This window comes from Lampetra planeri, chromosome 2 (genome assembly GCF_965212315.1).
Source record: "Lampetra planeri chromosome 2, kcLamPlan1.2.h2, whole genome shotgun sequence".
Classification (NCBI taxonomy): Eukaryota; Metazoa; Chordata; class Hyperoartia; order Petromyzontiformes; family Petromyzontidae; genus Lampetra; species Lampetra planeri.
Window position 1 is genome coordinate 21,808,283 of NC_136108.1, and position 22,532 is coordinate 21,830,814.

Genomic DNA, 22,532 nt, shown 5'->3' on the forward strand with positions numbered 1-22,532 from the left:
GGTACAAAACTGACACCTTTATACAAGGCATCATGTTTTCAATAACCACAACACAAGCAGTCAAAATGCAAACAAAACGAAACAACTCTGATAATGATGTGCACTGTCCTTGAAGTTGATTGGTCCACACCCGAGACAGCTTTTCTTAGTCTCCATTAGTGTTGGACCAGATGACGCCAAAAGGCGTACAACTCAAAAACAGCGCACTATCACTATCAAAAACAGCGCACTATCAAATATAGTAATAAAAACCTATTACTATATTTTGCCACTGGTAAAGGAGATGTCTCATAGTGGCTATGTACTGTACGAAAAATGTTTTACATAAACACGTACGTACGTGTTCCAGCGCAACGTCTCCTGCCTGCTCGCATGCGTTGTGTTTGGCCACCAATGGTTCTGACGGTGTGAGCAGAGGGAAGATTCAACAACGCCCAGAGTGTGCAGCATTGCACGTAACACAAGCTGTCAAGCCTTACGCAGACGGCCAGCGCAAGGGAACTGTACGCGTGGCCATTTTGTTATTTACACTGCGGACTCGAAGAGCTGAGAAAATGTCTGCCATCCCAACGGGCAGCGGTAAAACAGGGACGACTGTAGGCCGATTTCGTCCTCATTAGGACTCATCAGCATAGTACAAGTCCGTCAGTATTCCCTGTTGCCATATGGCCCAAGTATGGAGAGGACTCAGCCTTACACCGTGTAGATAAGATAAAGCTGCCGTGCAATGCACACCTTTCATTGTGTGTTATTAAATCTATGTTTTTCCAGCCTGCCTCACAGCAAGAAGAGCCTGGGTTTGAGTCCCAGCACGGGCACCGTTCTGTGCGAAGTTTGTGTGTTCTCCCCTTGTTCTGCATGGGTTTCCTCTGGGTTTTCCAGTTTCCCTCACATAGCTAATAAAAAACAACAACATTACAGTTCACTGGTATTGGTGAAAATATCTCGATGCTAAACACAACCTGCAAATTATTAAACATCACCCCCTTACTGCAAAAACTTGGCAGGACCCTCTTGATAAAGGGGTCTTAAACTAAACTAACATTTTTTTTATCTAACAGGTAAGACCCACTGAGCTCTTTTTCAAAAAGTGACCTGGCCACAAATGATAGTTCAATGAAGTGGATTATCACGTGGAGATTTTTCGCGCTTAAATTCTCTAAATGCATATTGATTCTAAATGTGGAGAGAAAAACCAGAGGACACGGAGAAAATCCACATGACTACGGGGAAAACACACAAACTACAAATATACAACAAGCATCAGGGTCGGGATCGAACCCACGACCTCCTTGTCTACCAGGCGAGGTAGTTAACATCTCGCCACCGTGGCGCCCCAAGACTCCTCACTACTTCGTCTTGAGACCCAGTGAGGCTTTCCTGGGCAACGAAGAAAAATAACAAAAGTTTACTACTTTATAAGTTGGCAGTAATCCTTTTCACGTACACTCTCCTGGGTTCGGATCATTTGCTCCTATTGCGAAAGCGTGAACTCGCACCACCAATTCTAGATTTGAAGTTTTCGTGACTGCAAGGATTGGTTTTTCCGGTAAAGTCACGTAGATAAAAAACAAAATAAAATACATTTAAATATAAACATGCGTCTCAGAAATAGCTCTCTTCATACGCTACAGTAATTTTGCTGGAGCAGCCACCTGATGACGGAGGCTTGTGTTGCGTTCGGAACGTCATGATTTGTTTTAATTTAGTTATTTTCATTTTAATTTATTTTATTTAGTTTTTTACCTACGTGACTTTACCGAAAAAACATAGAGTATCGCACCACCAAACTGTGAATTCGTGCGGACGAGTTTACTCCGCTTGGTACGCGTGCAGCGGTGCTGGTTGGCTCCGGTGTGAGGAGGTGATGCAGTCCCCCCCCCCCCTCTCGGGGTTCTCCATGCACCGGAATTCTCGTGATCATTCTACAGCGATGGCAGTGGCTCCATCCTCAGCGCTTTCTCCACTCTATTTAAGACCGGAAACAGGAAGACTTCTTCAAAGTTCTGGCAAATCGCCCAATGAAGCTGGTTGTCATGACCAGGGAAACGGCGTACTCGAATCACTCAATGTTGTAGGTTTACTCTCCAACACATCGTTGTGGTGAAGTAGAAACTAATTGGCACGTTTGTTTACGTGACAAACCTTACTAATTGGCTGTGTCGGGTGGTGGTGGGTTAACGACACATTTTTATTTATGCAATCTAACCCAAAAACACCTTTGTTGTAAGTAATATTGGTCACGAGGGCCGACGTGTTAAACAGGTGAAGAACTGGTCTGGTGATTGCCCATCAGTGGAGTATCATCATCATCACCACCACCACGCTTTCAAATGCCAAACACCGACAGAATCCACCTGCATCATGCAACATTAGCCAAGAGTTGAAAGAGTGAGCGAGGCCAGCAGATACCCACGATGCATAGCGCAGCCGATCCATATCCCAATCGTGTATGAAGAAAGGGGTGGTCGGTGAGCCACCGGTGTCAAAGTGGCCACATCTTGAAGACCACGGGGCAAGTTCAGTAGCGTGCGTTGCTCCCGGTGTTCTGACCGCTAAACCATCACACGCGGCCTCATGATCCTGGCGACTCCATCGCAAAGCCCTCAGCGGAAGAGCAAGTGCAACTGACACGGAACCATCACACCCCCCCCCACCTGCATTCCCTGAACGTATCGCCAGGTGACAAGCTCCTAACAATTCTCAATGCCGTAGGAGGGGTTTACCTGTCACGAGAGCAAGCGTGCATCCGCGTTGCTGTACCAGAACGTGACATTGAGTGACTCTGTATATCTATGTTTGTGTACAGGACTCGGGCGGGGGGGAAAAAAACGTGAAATAATTTGATCGATCTGGAAGAGAATCTGGATTGGGCAGGTGGTAGTGAGAGGGAATGAGTCGAAAGAGCTGATTGGGCAGGTGGTAGTGAGAGGGAATGAGTTGAAGGAGGTGAGTGGACAGGTGGTAGTGAGAAGGAATGAGTCGAAGGAGGTGAGTGGGCAGGTGGTAGTGAGAGGGAATGAGCTGAAGGCGGAGATCGAAGGAAGTTCATTTGGATAAACCACGAAGAGGAAGGAAAATGACGGCGATGCCGGACGACGTTAAGCGAGGAAGGATGTACGGACGACGAATGAAGAGGGCAGTGGACGATCGAGCAACATGAAGGAGAGGATGGAGCCTGGGACCGCTATCTGGCAAGAACACTGATGCGCACAGAATCGCGTAAACTTTTGAGGAATGTACCACTGGCTTCAAAATGTTAACTGCATGCGGTACCGGCTGCGCCTGTTATAATCGCTTACATTGAATACGTTAATACCAATTTACTGTCAGAGAAAACATCACGTATACAAAACATGTACAATAAATAGCGATAAATCTATGTTCATACTCTTTGGTTCTTTCGGTAAAGTCACAGAGGACGACCTGAGGACGACCGCTTGTGTTGCGATCGAAACGTCGTGATATATATATTTTTTATTTTATTTTATTTTTCTACCTACGTGACTTTACCGAAAGAACCAAAGAGTATGGATTCCTGCAGTCACGAAAGCTTCAAATAAAAATCTATGTTCTTTAAATTAGCCTCAGACCATGACTGGCAGGATACCCATGAAGGCAGCGTCTATCGTGAAGCCATTATAATTTACACGGCGGTTTCAACAGGGTCGTTGAAATATTGGCAACAGGTTCCTATGTTAAAATCTTGAGTCCATCTGCGACAGCGCCTAGCCAGAGCATTTGAGACGGTCACAGCCGAGATGCTGGGGCCCACCTGAGACTCTCAAAAAGTACGACGCGTGCCAACCGCTGCCACGGCGGACATGCTGAGATATTGAGAGATGAGGTTTCCCATAAAACCTTCACACGACTACGCGTGTGTGTGTGTGTGCATACAGTGTCAATGATAGGGAGCGGCAGCGTAGCGGTTAGCGCGCTCCACAGACAAACCCGGCGATCCGAGTTCCATTCCCGCTCACGGCCAACACCGGTGACAATTATTTGAACCGGTCCTGGGCCCTCCCCTAGGTCAACTCAACCTCAAATGTGTACCTGGTGCGGTGTGTAAAAACATCGCCACTGGGGAGACAAAGGCTGCCGGGCGTGGTGTTGGCTACCCACCCCCTCGTGTGCCGTGCAGGCCTTAGTAGGTGCTCGCTAAGACACTTGCCCCACCAGTCTGTTCAGGCTACACGGGGGATCTTTGTCTTTGACAGTCCTAACGGTGCAGCTGTAGTACATGCTGCCGAATTAAACTGCTTGAATAATTTATGATACATTTATAGACAGTGCCGCAGTTTTGTTTAGTAATTATACACAGTATAATGATCCTCACGATTATAAATGTTTGGTGCCCCAAATGTGGTTTGTGGTGATAATTTAAAGTCGATTTTTATCCCATTTTATTAAACCATTCTATCCACACAGCACAGGTTGTAAACTGCTCAACTAAAGACGGCTATAACAGGCTGCATACCAGCCCATCGAATGAACTTAGCAGATGATGGACAAGTAACATGTTGAAGAAAGCAGTCACTTTCTTTGATAAAACGATCATACACCTCCCTTCCAGAAATGTTGCAATGTGTTTTTTGAGTCACAATTGGGTTTTTCACCACAGAGAAACGCTCCTCGCCATTGGCCTGACACCCATGTGTCTACATTCCAACCAATCGCAAGCGCTTTTGAACAACATCGCAAAATTAGAAACCTAAAACGACACCCAAAATCTCGGCGAGGTCATGTGAGGCGCAAAGGGCACGGCTAGAGGACTGCCGACCCATGTGATCACGACCGGGGCCTCTTGCCGTGTCGATAAGACCGCTTCGCGATTGCTGCCACCCGTGCCGCAGCGGCAGTAGCAGCATCTCCCGTGCTGAAGGGCAGGGAAGAGCTGTCACGGCTCAGGCAGACGCGACGGTGCAAAGTATTCCGGTCGCTGCGCGACTCCCCGCCACGTGCTGACGTCCTCCTGGCACTAAACGTCTCGCCACGTGCGCAAGGGCCCCTTGCGGAGAAGAAGTGTGCCCTGGGAAATGCGGTGAACTGCCGACGTGCCAAAGTTCGCCAGGAAGTGGGGCAGATCCGCACCACGACATTAACTACCCCGTTTGAGTTAATTATTCTCGAACCAAACACTGCCATGAAGGAGGATACAAAGTGTAAAGGTGATTGATGCCGGCACGTAAACATTCGTCTTAAAGAGACCCTGCTACCGTGCTCACCTCCTGGCACCGAGGCGCAGCGCTTGAGGCACTCCAGGATGGTGACGAAGTTGTTCTGATTCCCGAGGCACCCGCCGTATTCAAACTGCTCGCAGCCGTGCTTCTTGGGGTTGTAGAACCAGCGCTGCAAGCGGCTCTTGCAAGGGCCCTTGTCCGGTAACAGCGTGCAAAGCTCTGCGCACATGCGGCAACAAAGACAAAGATCCCCGGTGTAGCCCAGCAGACTAAAGGGGGCAAGTTTCCCCGAGCGAGCTCCTACTCAGGCTACGCCACACATAAGGGGGCATGCTATGGCCAGAATTCTGCCTGTGAAGTTAGTGGACAGCCACCTTTGTCTCCCGAGTGCTGGTGTGTCTATGATTATTACTAGCGCTATCCAAGGAAAGTCGCACATAACTATTTTTAGCAGGGTACTGCCAGGCTTTTGGCAGTAGGGGGCTGAGTAATTTGCAGGTAATTTTTTTTTACGTTGGGATGTTTGGCTAATACCAGTTATATTGTGCGATTATTAATATTATTATTATGGGGCTATGGGATGAAACACGAGAGGTTTGTGTGTGACCAGCACCACGCCCGACCGCCTTTGTCTCCCTAGTGGCGATATTTACACACCACACCAGGTACTCATTTGAGGAGGCTGAGTCGACTTAGGGGAGGCCCAGGACCGGTTAAGATATTCGTCACTGGCGTTGGCCGTGAGTGGGAATCGAACCCAGGTCGCTGGATTCGTAGCGCAGTGCGCTAAACACGACACTACCGCTCCCCAATAACACATATATATATACACACACATAAGCTGACTTGTAGTATACGGCGGTGGAGATTCTTAGCGCGGGGTGTCGCTGTGAGGTTTACGTGACTGCTATATAAATATATGGTTATGACCACAGCTGTAAAAAGCTTTTGACCATACAAGGAGGCCCCTCTTGGCTTGCCGTTGGTGGTGCACGATCCTTCGATGCCCTTTGGGTGTTTTGTTAATTATATTGATTGATGCATCCCTTACATATATACATACAAATATCCCGGACAATAAATCACTCCAAAAGTTACATATGTGAAACCAAAGGTACATATGTAAAAATTCACGTAAACCTACACTTGGTCGGTCGTGCAGCGTGCAGACAGACTGGGATCACACGGAGCAATCATCGCCCCCTACTGGCAGACTTATGTCCGCTTGGAGGCCACGTGCCGAGTCACCTCGCGCTGCACGGGGACAGCTGCCACTGTGGGTGCCCTTTCAAGTGGCTGAGGTGAGATTTGATGTAAGTTATCTACGCGTGCAAAGCGCTCCGAGACGCTCCAGCGTAAAAAGGGAACTCCGCCAAACACAACTCCATCTCTTTAACGTCACAGATCGCAATTTTTTGATCCAACGGTACAGCTGGATTCTTCAGAGTGCTACACTCAATCTGCTCACCAGGGGTGACAGCGATTACCACGTGTCTCATAGCCAGCATGCCGCATTGTACACGTAGCCGGTGGTCAGAAATCGTCAAGTTCCAAGTCAGTCCTGTCATATTGTTTCATGGCCTGCGGCGTGACAAGTCGTTGTCACATTTCACCTCTTACAATTTCTGCGTCCTTAAAGTTCACCCTGTGGCACACTAAATGGGTTCCACCTTACTGAGAGGAATTCACGCACGCACGTGCACACACTCTGGAAGGGTTACAGTTGCGTTTACAAGGATGATTATTTATTTATTTTTCAGCTAATGAGACACCCGTACACTGGCGTGTGCCCGAGACACACTCCAGCACCCACAGGACAGACAAAGAGAGGCACGGAATCCCTGCGGCACTAATTCTACACTGGGGCGGTGACGTGCCCCGCGTGAGCTCGTTTGCCGCTTCAGTTCAAACCTGTCGGGCCGCCCTGGTTATTATTGCGGTGTACTGACCATGAAATGCACGCCATCTGCATGACAGTGGACATTACAGATCCCGTGAAGTTGGGATGCCATGTAGCAACATTGCTCCCTATTGTCAAAACTACAGCAGTGTCCGTGAAAGACAACAGTGCCTTGCTTCGTGATGATAGCCTCGCGCTATAAGTATGGCACAAATGGCATATATGCTAAATTATGAATGATATTCTGCATTTATCTTGCAATGGGAATTATCCAAAAGGTTTCCTAAAACTGCATCTTTCAGCCTTGGACATTATCACTAAAATCCGGCAAGTCCATGATGTGACTCATTTTAGCCTCGGCAGCTCGTGGTTGTTCATTGCCACATCATTGAGATGTTCAAATGACAAGCCGCTTTGTAGAGCTATCATTAGTGGCCAGGTCGCTTTTGAAAAATAAGTTTCTACCTCAGTGGGCTTTGTCTGGTAGGATGGGGATGGTTCAGTGTTGTATTTGTAAGTGATTGGGTGATTTGTTTACCTTTCTTGTACTTTGCACTCCTATCGTTTTTTTGTGTTGTTTGTTGTTGTATAGTTCTTACCCCGTGTCCGTACTGGACATCTGTGAAATAGAGCTTTATAGCTCATCGGATTCCTCCTCCAGTGTAAATACATATTCTGATAACGTCTCTACTTCAGAGAATGACCGTTCCTGCTCTTGCATCTCAGCACACTGCGCAACAACGGAAGCCGTGCGCCGAGCGATCGCGATGCGAGGCCAACACTTGCACCGCGGCCCGTCGCGCTTTGGACGCACGCTCGTACGGTGTCGCACGTGGGGGATTCGTCACGTCCGAAGCCTAAGCGCCTCCCGTTCATTTTCAGGCGGAATGGTTTCATATGACGCACTGTCAAGTTACGAAAATAAAAAAAAATATGCGGGCCAGTCATCGCTGTGACCGATAAGAAGATCGCACCAGATCGGGCATTTCGCGTGTCGTCGAAGGGAACCCACAGGGCACCAAGAGGCGAGCGCCCGAGGGAGGCTTCACAAATGCAGCTGTGCTTCGGCTTTGAGGAGGAGGCAGTGGTGGAGGGGTAGGGCGGACGCTGAAGTCATGAGAGCCGGGCATCTGCCGCAGCCTTCCCATCCGAACTTGAGAATGGGGCTCTCGCAGCCAAAGTTTATTTGTTGTGGGAAGTCTGCGAGCCACGCTGGGACTGACGCCGGGTCAACGGAGAGAAGCAGGCCTGGGAACCGATGCTTCGGGGCTCTGCGTTCGCTTTCGTCGCTGCCGCTTGCTCCGTGGGAGGACCTCACATTGGCGCGAGACGTTTAATTCCAGGAGCACCTGCGCGGTGCATTTTATATTTGAACATGCAATAGAAAAACGTCAACGCACATCGCGCCTAATTTACGTGTGCCACGCGGGAAGAGCAGACTGCACGGTGGCACCCGCAGGGCGGCAACCAAGAGGAGTCAGTGATCATTCCTTACGTTTGGAATTCTGCGACATTCTTACAACGCCAGGCTGTCTGCTGGATGACAAGATGACTTAAGTCAAAGAGCATCGTGGTCAAGAAAGCCGAGTCGGACGTCCTAGACTGGACCGAGGGAATCATGGCGGGATCTGCATAAAATTTGAATGAAATGGTAAACATTTCTACATTTAAAACGAAGTCAGGTATAAAAAAAGTCAATAAAAAAATCGGTACTTAATTTAAGTAAACTAGAGCACAGTGGACTGTTGCCTCTCACAACACGAACTACAGTCGCACAGGTGACGGTTACGATGTCGTAGTTCAAGCTGAAGGTCATTAGAGACGTATGTGAACGACTATGCATGAGCAACAGAGGTCTGATCTTGTCACGAGGTTTTTTTTCCGCCGTCTATTTGACGGCGGGCGGCTCACTTCAGCAACAACAGCATGCCAGGTAAGCAACCGAGAGCGAAGAGAATCAAACCTTGAGCTCGGCTGGCCCAGGGTAGGGCTCGTTTATCGTTGCCCAAGTTGCCATAAAAACAGAAAAGCCATTTCAGTCTAGAAATGTCTAAGGGACCCTATTAATAAATAAATACTCGCCGAGTCTAATGGCTCGTGAGTTCAAAGTCACGCGCCCGACTCTCATTGGTGAGGAGCTGTCACAGGGGGAGGAGCCGACGTTGGGCACTCGATCCGATTGGAAGGTGGAGAACCATTCAAATCCGATGGTCGTCTAGATGAATTCGAATGAGCACGGGGGGGGACCAAATGCAAATGAGGGGTCGGTTGTGAGACTGTTGGGAGAGATGAAGGGGATCGGTGGAGAGTCGGTAGAGAATCGGGGAAAGTTAACGAAAGGACAGGGAAGAGGATACAAGGAGACAGAGTTCGGGGCGGCGCCTGAACGGGGTCACTCCCTGAAGCGTTACGCGCTCTGCTGCAGTCAGAATAAAGTCCAAGTTTCTTACTCCTTCGCAAATGTAGAAGTAAAATGCATGTCGGCAGATGTAACGTAGTGGGCAGGGTCAGGGAGGTGTCAAGTACGTGTGGCTTTTGGGCATGCGATCCTGTGGAGGGATGTTCACAAGCAAGTGTCATAGTCATCCTCGACATCGGATTCCTACATGGCAGGGTGGTGTACAAGCAGGAGTTGAGATCCATTTTCAAGAGGTGAGCCAGATGGCAACCGCGGTGTATACGTTTAACGTGGGGAACGTTTACATTTTTCTAACGATTTACGTGAATGAATCGAGAGGTTCCCCACCGAAGAATTCACCGCTCGCTTTCGGCTGCAGCAAGACGTCCAAGTGTAACGGCAAATGCTGGAGAAACTTAACAGTGCTTCGGATGAGTAGCCTTGGTTTAAAATGTTCATGCTTGCATTTTTTTCACCAATTATCAATATTTTGTATTGTTGTGACGCTTGCTTATCCTTGCCTCTTTTTACAGACGGTCCTGCCAAGTTTGCACAGTCGCGGGTGATTTTGCTGCTGTGTGATCCCAGTTGAGTAATTTGCAGCTAAATGTTTCAGCATTGGGATGTTTGGCTAATACCAGTTACTTTGTTTGATGTTAAGCTATGAAAGGAAATTGTAGAACCCGGAAGGCCATGCAGAATATGGAGAGAACAAACAGACTCCACTCAGAAAGGCACTAGAACTTCTTGCTGTGTGACCTCTGCACGACCCTGCTGCCCCAACGGAGTGTTCTGGAAAGAAACCACAGTGCCCAGGGAAAAGCCATGCCTACGAGGGGATAATACTCAGAAGGTTTGCACAGATGGGTTCACAACCCCACTTGCTGTACTGCCATCTCCTGGCCACCTAGCAGCCGAGCAGGTGTGGGAGCTTAATAAAGCTGTATGATTCACTGATTATAGCCTCCAAAGCACTGGGTTAAAGGCATGTGACCACTGTGCTCAGCCCAGTGAATCAAACGAGATGCAAATACGACATGCGTTAATGTCTTAATTGTGTATCGATTGCTAAGAGACTTTAAATAACCCATTATTCTCACCGCACACGGGAGCTTTGTGGCCACCGTCGGGCTCGCCAACATGTGCGATTTTCGACTCTAGAAGCTGCTCTTTGGAAAATTTCCCAGTCTCATTGTCACTGCGATTGACAGACAAAGGTGACATCACTTCCAGCTCCCGCTCCCGCTTATCGCCAGAAGGTCAAATTGCATCCCGCTGCTGCCAGAACCCTCAAAATCCACCCACCGCTCTCTCTATCTGGTTCGTGTCCACTGGGGTTGCCAGGTGATGGGAATAACAAAAACAGATCCTCGACGTAGCGTCCTCCAGCATTAGGAGTGTCAGTTGAGCTCCTCTAATGGACCCAGCTCACGTAACACGATCGTGCGAACAAGTCTGCCGAGTGCGGTGGCGGCGGTGGTTTCATTCAAATGCTGCCACTGTCCAGTGCACTGTTGTTCATACGTCGTTCTATGCCGCACCGCTCAAAGTCACCAGTGTCTTGCCAAATACGGCATCGAGTGTATCCGTGTCAACTCTGCAAAAGGCAAAAAGGTGCAGCCCTGCGTTTGCTTGCCGACGCCACTGCCTGCAGAAAGGGCCTCCACTATGAGGGGACCTCGAGAGGGCATTTCGTCGACTCTTCCTCGTTGACTAGACGTACTGGAATGGGTGGGCGTACACCACGCTGAACCCCACCGTACCTCGGCCTGCCGATCGCATGGTCTCCTTACACTTTACGCTGCTGGGTGGACAGCGGCGGTTGGGAGGGGGAGTTTGAGAAACTTGCCCCATCGTTTCAACGGCCACACCATGGGATGGGATGGAACTCAGGACGTTTGAAACAAAACTCTGAGCTATATAGCTCTTTTTCAGAAGCGACCTGGCCACAAATGAAAGCCCAGCAAATTGGGTTATCACGTGGAAATCTATAGCGGCCACAAATATTCTAAACGCACATTGATTCAAAATGTGGAGGGAAAAACGGAGGATCCGGAGAAAAATCCACGCGGGGAGAACATGCAAACTCCAAATATACACGAGTCAGGGTTGGGATCGAACCCACGACCTCCGATATACCAGACTCTGGTTTTGTAAGTCTAGAGGGGCGGCCTTTACACCACCGCAGCAGATCCCTGAGACTACGTCAACGCCGTATCCACCAATCAGCGCACAGCGACATGGCACCACCCCCGCATGTGGGTGTTGCGATACCTCACCTGTATCCGGAAGCTCCCCGACGCCAGATCCTTGATCAGAATCCTCACCTAGGGTACACGACACACGCGCCCCCACCGTTACGGCACCTGCAGCCCATCTCGGATGCGCTCGGCGCACAGCGGCATCTAAACCGCACGGGCGGGAATTGACGGGTCAACACCAGCACCACCACTCTTACATGGGCCAGACGAACCTCCGATTATCACGGTTAGCTATGTACGGTGTGAAAGAAGTTCAACATACATAGACACATTCGGATATGTGTCCGTGTAGCATGAGACCAAGGTAATTTGAATACATTACCAAAAAAAACCTCAACACATTTGTCAACAACACCATGCTTGTGTTGCGATCGAAACGTCGTGATTTTTTCATTATAATTTTTCTATCTACGTGACTTTACCGAAAGACCCAAAGAGTAACAACACCATAGCTTTAAACGGAAAATTATAAAATCGGCTACGTTCCGAGCAATGGCCTTTCTTCACAGCGCATTATGTTCTCGTTGATGTGCTATGAATAATGGACAATTTGCATAAATGTTACCGATTCTACCTTTTTACTTTTAAGGCCACACTGTTATAGACGACCGTGTGGGGCTTGGTGTTTTGTGTGCTTGTGCACCACTGCCAACATCTCGCCACGGTGGCGAGATGTTAACTCCCTCTCCTGGTATGCAGGATGTCCTACGTAAAATCCTGATCCTGACACCTTTATATTTGGAGTTTACATGTTCAACCCGTGGACACGTGGATTTTTCTCCGGGTCTTCATACCCCCCCCCCCCCCCACATTTAGAAACATGTGTTTAGTTTATTTGGCTGATATACATTTTCACTTGATAAGCCACTTCGTTGAGCTATCATTTGTGGCCAGGTCATTTCTGACAAAGTGCTACATAGCTCAGTGGGTATTACCTGGTGAAAAATCTTAATAATTTAAAGAGTTACATTTGTTGAACGCGCCACAACTTAAAACTGCTTCGACCAGGTGGCGCTGTGCACTCTGCAAACACCACTCGGCACTTGCGTCTGGTCTGCTCGTTGGCTCGGTGAAGGCACGGGCGTTAGCGTCTGGCTGGATAGGCACCCCGCTGCCCCCCACGCTGCTTTTCCTTCATCCCTAATGCAACGCCGTGGCCTTCTCCGCTCTTGGCTGCATTTCGTTTCTGGCGTTCGCGGCGCACTGTCTACACGGAGGGCCCGCCCAGAGCACATCTTTTCGCGAGGGGTTTACAAAACAAGTTCCACTTCTTGGGAAGTCACCAAAAAGCTGGTCTCGTGAAAAATGATTCCTTCCCCCCTCGGCTGGCATCGGAATGTGGAATTGTCGCCACTGGCAAAGAAGTGTGAAGAAGATAAGCAATGCCCTACTTTTTCAAGCAGGAAACCGCTGTGACCTTTTTGTGGCAACTCAAACTAGCCGAGTAGCTTCTGAGTTGTAAAATCCCGATGGATAAACAAGCTGTATTTAAATGGATAACTCACAGCGTTCGGTAGATGTGTGGCCTGGCCACAACCCTCATGCCAATGCAAGTGGAAGGATTTCCTCTTTTGAGAGTTTGCATTTCCGATTAGTAGTATTGCACATGTGTAAGGCTGGCATGCTGTGGGCTGCACACCGATAACAATGGTAGATCATCGCAACCACTCTTTCCCTGGTCGATATAAATGAAGGTACCTCCGTACTTGTTTATGTACCCGTAGGTATGTGCGTGCGTGTGTGTCTATCTACCAGTGGCGCAACAATACGTGTATTCATCCACTGAAAGGGATTCATGCGCTTATGGTGACTGAATTGAACCATGCGTTTGATGATCAGGTTTGTTCTGTTCTTGTAGATGTTTCATGCAATTTGCGTGGATGAACCCTGCAGCCACGAGAGGTGCTGCAATACACCATCATGTTTAAAAATAATTTATTCTGGAATATAATCTCAATCCTGAATTGTGACTGTCCATACAATTGCAAGGTAAGTGAAACGATACAGAGCTAATGGATGTAATATTTATGTATGTACGTTTGCATTTCTGCATGTGTCACGAAGGAGGGGAGTGTGGGGACTGGGGAGTGTAGTGGTCAGTGGCGACCCGAGTTCGATGCCTGCTAACAGCCAAGATCGACGACGAATATCTGAACCAATCCTCGGCCTCCCCTAGGTCGGTTCAGCCTCGAATAAGTATTTGGTGCGTTTTGTAGTAAACATGCATTGGAGAGACAAAGGCAGCTGGGCGGGGAGCTGACCACCCACCCCCTCTAATGCTGTGTTGGCCTTCATGGGTGCTCGCTAACAGCACTTGCCCCAACAGTCTGTTAAAGGCCCGGATCTCTGTAACATCTATTTTGTTTGTGTGAATGTGTGGAACAAAGATTACGTGAAAATGTACAAGTATATGTAGAGGAACCTTTACAACAAATGCGTTGTGATCCCATTCAGAATGTTTAAGGTTATTTGGAGCTGGGTCTTGGTACTGTACATGTGCAAGGCATTATCCAAAGTGCTCCATTATATCTGGCTGCTGTAAAACATTACATACACCACACACCAATAGTTCACATTTATGTTCGTCAATAATGCAAATGTACCGTTGTTGTTGTTCGATATGAATTTCAAAGCCTTTCTCCTTATTTTTACGTGAACAAAAATAATTGGCATCATCTCTTGTTAATATCATGTCCATGTATTTAAAAATGTAACAATGTATTTTATGTTCCTTTGAAACGACTTTGTATTTTGCTGCAGTCGTCTTCCCTTAACCCAGTGTTCATCATATCACAATGCCCACAGGCCTTGTTAACTACTTCGCCTAGAATACAGGGTTCTATCCCAACGCTGACACCTATATATTTGGAGTTCGCGTATTCTCCCCATGATCGCGTGGATTTTTCTCCGGGTCCTCCAGTTTTTCCCTTCACATTTATAATCAACAACACATATTTTGAGTATTCGGCAGCTCTACATTTCCACTTGATAAGCTACTTCATTGGGCTATCACTTGTGGCCAGGTCACTTCTGAAAAAAAGCTATATAGCTAAGTGGGCTTTACCTGGTAAAATGAACAATAGTTTAGTTTTCTAGTTTAGTTTACTTGAGTGCAGGCCATGATGTGTGGTCCCCGACAATACACAAATGCGAAAACACCCCCATCGTGCTGCTGTCAAACCCCAATGGTTTAAAATGTGTGGCGGTCCTCGCACTGATGATGTCTTATCGGCAAAAAGTGGCCTCCCCCTCTAAAAATGAGTGAAGATCACTCGAGGCCCTCAAAGTCTATGGGGACGTCTGAACATGAACGTTCAGACCTCTCTACACAGGCCCCATCCAGGAGCCACCTGTCCCACAACGTGAAAGGCAGTGAGAGCTCCGGGTGCAGGTAATGGGTTCATGTGTCCTTTCGTACTTGCGAAACCGATTGACCAAGCCGCAGCATTTGAGGTAAATCACGAGGCACATTTGTCAGGCCTGCAGTAATTTCGACGTCGCCTCATTAAATCATACCGCTCATGATACGCACACAACAAAGCGTGCATGTATAATATTATTTATTCTTTACAATTTAAGCACAGTATATGCAAATAATGTATCAATTCTTCCCTTGGATAATGAATTGACAAAATGAAATAATAAAAATGATCTGAAACACGATAGGACCAATACCTCGGCCGTGGCTGATCATTGTTTCAATACGGTGGGCTCACACGAAATTGATTTCTCTAAGACGAAGGTACTTAGCAAACCCACTGGCTATCAACATTGATTTGTTCATGAAGCCATCCATATACACAGATACAATTTCAACCGAGAAGATGTGTACAATCTGAGCAATCATTGGAAGGATGTTATTCACCAGGAAAAGTCATAACTGGCTGTGATGCCTCTATCCTACCTGCCTATGTTAGCAGTTATTTCCGACTCTCTGAGTTACATTACCTTGTTAAATGCCTTTACATTAAAGGGCTAAATGTCTTGCTAACATAGCTGCTGCTCCCTTTTCTTCGATGCGGCGGTGGCGCCCGTTGTTTAATAGGCTGAATGTCTCATTAACACAGCCGCTGTCTCACATTGACATGCTAATCTCTAATCTCGAACAATACATGCTAATCTCTAGCAACACAATAGCCGAGGTATAGCTAGCTCTGCTATCTTACATTTACTTGCAAATTCCATCTCCAGTCCCGCCCACTTAACCTATATAACATTTGGCTGCAGTAGCTCTCTCGCTACATTTATTCCTGCCTCAGCAGTCCGCCTGCTGTATTGTTTCACCTGAGGACGATTGCTCGTGTTGCGATCGAAACATCGTGATTTATAATTATTTTATTATATTTATATCTACGTGACTGTACCGAAAGACCCAAAGAGTAGAATTCCTGCAGTCACGAAAGCTATAAGTCAAGATTTATTCCCACACCTGTGGAACTGCCAGCACTGATTGAGCACCACCAAATGGGACGACGAGCAGCATCGGCCGACGCTCGCTGGAGCGTGCAGGAAATGCTTCTCGGGGGAAATTCTCCTCACGCCTCTGCCCAGTTCCGCCATACCTTCGGCTGGCTTGGCGGAGGTCTCGTGGGCGCTGGGGGTGAGAGGTTGTCTGGGCACTGGCACCCCGGGCGGGCCGCTCTCAACGCCCGCCACCTGATTCATCTCCACCTCGTCTGTGTAGTGTGGGGTGCTCGGGGCCATGTGGCCCTGCCCGGGCGGCACCTCGGAGTCCTCCTTCTCTTCTGGCTCCTCCAGCAGCGTGACCTGCAGGGCCAGCCAAAGGGAAGGACATTGCACCACGGGTTCAATGAAAATTAACAACAAAGGCTTTTTTTTTTACTTGTCACTGACAGCAAATGAAGAGTTTGAACATGACATTAAAATAACAGTTTGAACACGTCAGTTGAATTGTTGGCCTAACTTAAATGGACATTGAGAAACCGGTAGTGTAGCCCTTTGTAAATCCACTGCTGAATGAAGGCCTCCCCATGTCATGCAGGTGATGGGGGTTGTTTGGCCATACTTCGCCGCGATGTTCATTGTGGGTTTGTGAAGGCAGAGAACGGACGTGGGGACATAGAAGTAACATGTAACAATGCATTTTGCTGCATTGCCCAATTGCTGCCCACAACACCTGCTATGCATTGTGGTCAACTATCCAGGCACTATGCAGGCTCAGCTGTGCTCACTTTCTTCGAGATCTGGATGAGATCGGGCACTTTCTGGGTGAACGGTCATCCCAATAACAATTGGTCTTGTGAAACGTCAGCGGGAAATTTTTATATTCAAATCACAATTATTTTTTCATGCATTTAGCGCTTCATTTCAAGTTGACAATGCAAAGTGTAACATGAATATTGTGGTGCTGATTTTAGTCTGTCAATCCCTGCACAGAATTAGGGGGAGTGGGGGTTGTTTTCTATCGTGAGGAATCGCACACTTCGCTATCCGCAGGGACCAGAAGGGTGAGTTTCTTGTATGTGCCATTGAATTGAATTATCTCACCAACCGTACGCAACTTCGTTGTTTAAGCGTCTTATTTAAGAACTGAGAGTGTTGAGAGAATGGTCATTGATGATGTGGGTTACTCAAAAAACCACAGCAATGAGAGATCTCAAAAGCTTTTGTCTCTCAACATGCAACACGATTTTGCATCTGTTTATATTTACTGCGAGCGATGCCATCGCTGTGCTTTATTTCTGTGGCTCTATTTCCCTTGGCTTACAATATGCCAATACGGAATATTCCGGAAATAACAGAGGCAGTATCATATGACTTTTAATACTTACTCTTTTTGCAAATATGGCCGACCTCTAAAAACTGCTGCACTTCGAGGCCCTTAATTAAATCCTATCGCGCTACACCAACAAAAACACATACTTTTTTCCCCTACCACAATTGAGAAACAGAAATCAGAGGCGCTGTTACCTCCAAGGCCACGACGAATGATATTACATGCCTCAAAATTACCCCATGACCCGCGTAACATCTCTCAAGGTGGCCCACCCACAATCACGAGCCGCCCTTGATGTGACTCGCGAATGTCTTTCGAACGTCGTCAATATGACCCCGAGGGCCATCCTCAAAATGGCCACCGCCTGAGAGCGTTTTCTCTTTGAAGATACCGAATTGTTAAAATGGCAGGAGGAGAAGAAAACTACCCACGGTTGTGGTTTTGTTCACATTGCGTTTGTGATCGTCTCAGGCCAATGGGCACAGTAAACAAGTCAGTTGTTGATATTTGATGTGACTTTTAAAGGTTTAAAAACGTTCGAAGTATGTTGCTGTAAACTAAAACAATACGATTAAAAATAGCTCAGTAACATATGTTTACATTTAAAAAGGACAATTAGAATATGTGGGTAAATACATTTATAACAATCTGGAGTCAATTTTCCACACGTCACATTTTGTTAACATGCATTTGTTTCTGAATATTCACACATCATCTTATGAAAGTGAAAAATAACCTCAACAATGTATATATATAAAGTATACGATGAATGTAGCTCGTAAATTTCTTATAAACACATCTGGTTTTAGATGCTATGTTTATGAAACTTGTAATTTTCAATATTGATATTGTTGCTGCGTCGTCTCAATACTCCCCCTGGGGGTGTGAGATGCCCTTTCGGGGGTAGCGAGACATGGCCAGATTCTTTTTTAGAAGGTAAATAATTGAAAAGACAAATTAAGCACGGGCACGTAAGTACAACTACTTTCTTTTATCAAACCCTATGTATTTATTAACATTATCATATATTTAACGATTGAGAAGCAAAAGGGTGCAAGGCTACAGTAAAGGTTAAGAACCACTGGCCTATAGCTATAAAACAAATTGAGCCCATTTTTGTTTTACAGTTTGAGAACAACACACGGGCAAATGATCTTAATGGCGGTACTCCGGAGTACCAAATAATACAAAATGGCCGAGGCAATTAAATATTTTATTTCTGGGACATTATTTTTTTCCAGGAGTGAACTTAACTCCGCGACTGGGGTACCAATCAACCCTAAACCAGTGCTACTCCACGATGTCAAAACGCCAAACATTCAGGGGCGGTTTCTTCATTAGGGCGATTGGGCGACGCACCACCAATGTGTGAAAGGGACTTTTTCAATCACATTAACAATCTCATTCAACCACAGAGCTATGCTAGCCGTTACTGTGCCTCTGGATATAGTCCAACCAGCGTCATGTCACGTTCTGTGGAGTACCGCCTCTTTTTGGGCGATTTCACTCCGGCTGAGAATCGCCCCGTGTGGTCCCATAGATTTACATTCAAAGATGTTTTTTTTCGAAGGGCGGGCGCTGCAATGCATTCTCTATGGCTTCCGGGAGGGCTCGCACTAACGTGCTTACGTCATCATACGTAAGCACGTTTCAGTCAATAAAATTATTTGTCGCCACCTAGTGGAATCTTTAATAAAAGAAACTGAGTGGATTGTAATAATAGTGAGTATAGAAACAAACAAGATGTATTGTAAAAGTCACTTTATTTTTCATTAATATTAAAGAAGTGAAGTTGCCTTTACATGCTTAAGCTGTTAATTTATCCATTGCATGGGTGGACCTTATCCTTATCAATCATCCAAACATTTGCCCCCCCTGAGAGATTTTGCAGGAGCCGCCACTGCAAACATTAGCAGACAAAAATCCGTTATCGAAAAATTCAACTTTGAATAGTGCATAATAAACGTTTTTGGGTTAGATCGCGTTACTTATAAATGTGTCATAACCCTCCACCACCCGACACGGCCAATCAGCAAAAAAGTGTCACGTTGACAAAAGACAAATAGTTCACTACTTTAGCCCACCGGTGTGTTGAAGAGTGAATCCACAACATTTACAGTTTTTGAGTACGACGTTTCGCTGGTAATCACATCCAGCATTATCGGGAAATTCTCCAAAATGGTGAAGCACCGTGTACAGCTCGTCGAGATGAGTCGATTGCTGCATCGCCGACCATCAACAGACTAAAAATGACTGCATCACGGACATTATGCGAGAGCCGGGCTACTATGGCACCCCGGCGTACTACCATAAGGTTCAAATGACGATGTTGAGATTCCAAGGCTTCAGTAAAAACCCTGAAAGGGTCAGACAAATTGTGTTTGCATTCCTCTCGCAGACTAAACATCTACTGGTCCCCGGTACTGTATTTAATAATATATAATAATGTACATTCCAGACGTTTTCAATCAACCAATAGGGCGAATGCCTCCCCATGCCATGTTGGTCACGGGGGTTTGTTGATCAGAACTGGTTCTGATATCATTAGCCGTATGCGTGAATCAAACTTGGGTCGCTGTGTTAACCATGTACCGCTGCCTCTGACCTCAACACTGCAGGTACCAGGCTCATAATATGTAATGTTAGGATTCCCATCTGCTTTCTTGAGTCATATAAAGATATCTGATCATGGATATATTGATATGTGGACATTTTTTATGCGCAGAAGCCGGTTTACATTAAATGCGTGCGCATGAGGACGACGTTGATTTGCGTTAAAAAATTAAACCAACTATAGCATATCTCGTAATTTCACGCAAAACGTATAAGGGAAGCGAATTAATCCCGTTTCACCGAGTTAGTTGCACTTTCATTTGTTTAACCCGATACATTTATTGGACAAACACTTGCGGTGTAAATGTGGCCAATGAATAACTACAATGAGGTCACATTCGTATGGGTGGAACGAGTCTCTCTCTCTAACCACCGTGGATGTCCCACAAAGTGGAACTAATTTCATTGACCCCACCAGTTTTGTGGGCTGAGTAAACCCCTGACTGTGATTCGATTTGAACTCGCAACCCTCTGTCAGTCACGCTGCCCCAGCTCCATCTGATAACGCCACAAATCGGGAAATGCGGTTCCCCGTGCCAAGCACGACTAGGATTAATCCGGTCACACAAGGATAAACATTTTTTCTTATTAAAACGACAGCTAATGCTGCGGACTGACGGCTTCATAGCCGAAACGCGACCTCCGTGAGAAAATGACCAGGGCTCGTGATTACACACACACGTGTGATTACACACACACGTTATTACACACACACGTGTGATTACACACACGCGTGGGGGGGGGCTCGTGGAGGTGCTGGACTCAGCATGTATACAAGCTGACTTCAACGCCAAAGGCGGTTCAGAGGTCTTGCCGACTAAAATAACATTTTTTTCCATTTTCCCTCCCACTAGCCTTCCTTGCAAGGACTCAGAATGCGCTGCCCAAAATAGAGGTGCGGCGAGAGTGGACTTGTGGTGGTTGTGGCCTTGCACCCCCCCCCCCCAAACATAGGCATGTTTGCATTGCCCTCGCCGTTGCTTACTGTGGAAATGATCTACAAAACTTTTAAAGTCAACATTTAAATTATGAATTAAAAGCTGGTCCCGTGCAAGGAATTATGGCTGGCTTGCGCGCGTGTTCGCCTGGCATGCTCCTCTGTGGACGTTACACACATCCAGAACATCTTCACATGGGCCTCAAGACTATTTTTCAGTAAGGTCCTGCCAGGCTTTAGCAGGATGGGGCGATGTTGCTGCTGTGTGTCATCTAAATTGAGGAATTTTGCAGGTGATTTTTCCAGCATTTTGGATATGTTGGCAAATACCAATTATGGACATTGTTTGTGAGGAGACCAGAAAAACTGGAGGAAACCCAAGCAGAAAAGGGGGAGAACATAGGAACACATGAGTTGGGAATCGAACCCAGGCCCTTCTCGTTGTAAGGCATAAGTGTTGCCACTGCACAACCCTGCTACCCAATTAACCAATTGGGAGAAAAAACGAGGTTTCGCACTGCCATACAATTTTCAAATGGCTGTCTGGAATGGACAATGGACAAAAATTAAAAGGTTAAGGTTTGCATACATACCTCAACTATTCATCACAGAGGTGTTTTTGGGGGTTAGATCGCGTAAATATAAATGTGTCGTTAAACCCCCCACCACCCGACACAGCCAATTAGTAAGGTTTTTCACGTAAACAGAACACGCCAATTCATTACCAGTACAGCACATCGGTGTGTTGTACTAGTAACATCATCCAACTTGATTTGAAGCTTTCGTGACAGCAGGAATTGCTCTTTGGTTCTTTTGCTAAAGTCACGTAGAAAGAACGTGACTTTGTTATCTACAAAGGTAACAATAAGCATTTGACCCACTTTCCTAATCGGGATGCTCTTGGAACGCTTAACACTCAGTAAAATGTCACGAAGCATAATTCATTCACCATGTTGGCCAGCCACTTGGAATATCACCTGCCATTGTTAGCTGTGGCCAGGAATCGAACTCAGGCGGCGAGGTGCATTGCAGAGCAGAGGTCGCAAACGGGTTTTAATTCCTTACCCGTACCCGTACCCGGCTGCACCAGGGTCGCAAACAGGTACCCGTACCCGTACCAGGCCGGGTACGGGTATGGGTTACCCGTACCCTACCCGATACCCAGCCGGGTACGGGTAGCCGGGTATCGGGTAGGGTACGGGTATCGGGTACCCGATTGCGACCTCTGTTGCAGAGTGAGCAAACTACTGTGCCACCGCTCCCCGGACCCATTCAAGTCTCGTAATTATCTAAGATCCTTAAAACACACTGAAGCTCTACATGTATTAACAGATTTAAAAAAAAATAAGAGCAGTGGAATGTTGTAAGGCAACATGCTCGAGAAAAATCTGATATTTAGCAATTTGTGGAAAGGAGTGCAGTGATAGAGGTAATGCAACCAGTAACATTTAGTGGTACAAAGGTTGGTGTCATAACAATGTTAAAGGTGACAAAAACACATCCGGC

At 46.8% G+C, this 22,532-nt stretch overlaps 1 protein-coding gene across 6 annotated transcripts in view; it reads right to left on the reverse strand.

The window, feature by feature from the left end:
* LOC144729790 (uncharacterized) overlaps positions 1–22,532 on the reverse strand; it is a 283,970-nt gene that overhangs the window by 71,700 nt on the left and 189,738 nt on the right. For 5 of the 6 annotated variants that reach the window (XM_078610337.1, XM_078610312.1, XM_078610321.1 and 2 more), the window contains 3 exons: positions 16,302–16,506; positions 11,758–11,805; positions 5,226–5,399 (listed from right to left, as the gene is read on the reverse strand). In XM_078610337.1, the coding sequence (XP_078466463.1) occupies positions 5,226–5,399; positions 11,758–11,805; positions 16,302–16,506 (427 nt within the window). The remainder of the gene's footprint in view (positions 1–5,225; positions 5,400–11,757; positions 11,806–16,301; positions 16,507–22,532) is intronic. The other variant, XM_078610329.1, reaches the window with a different exon arrangement.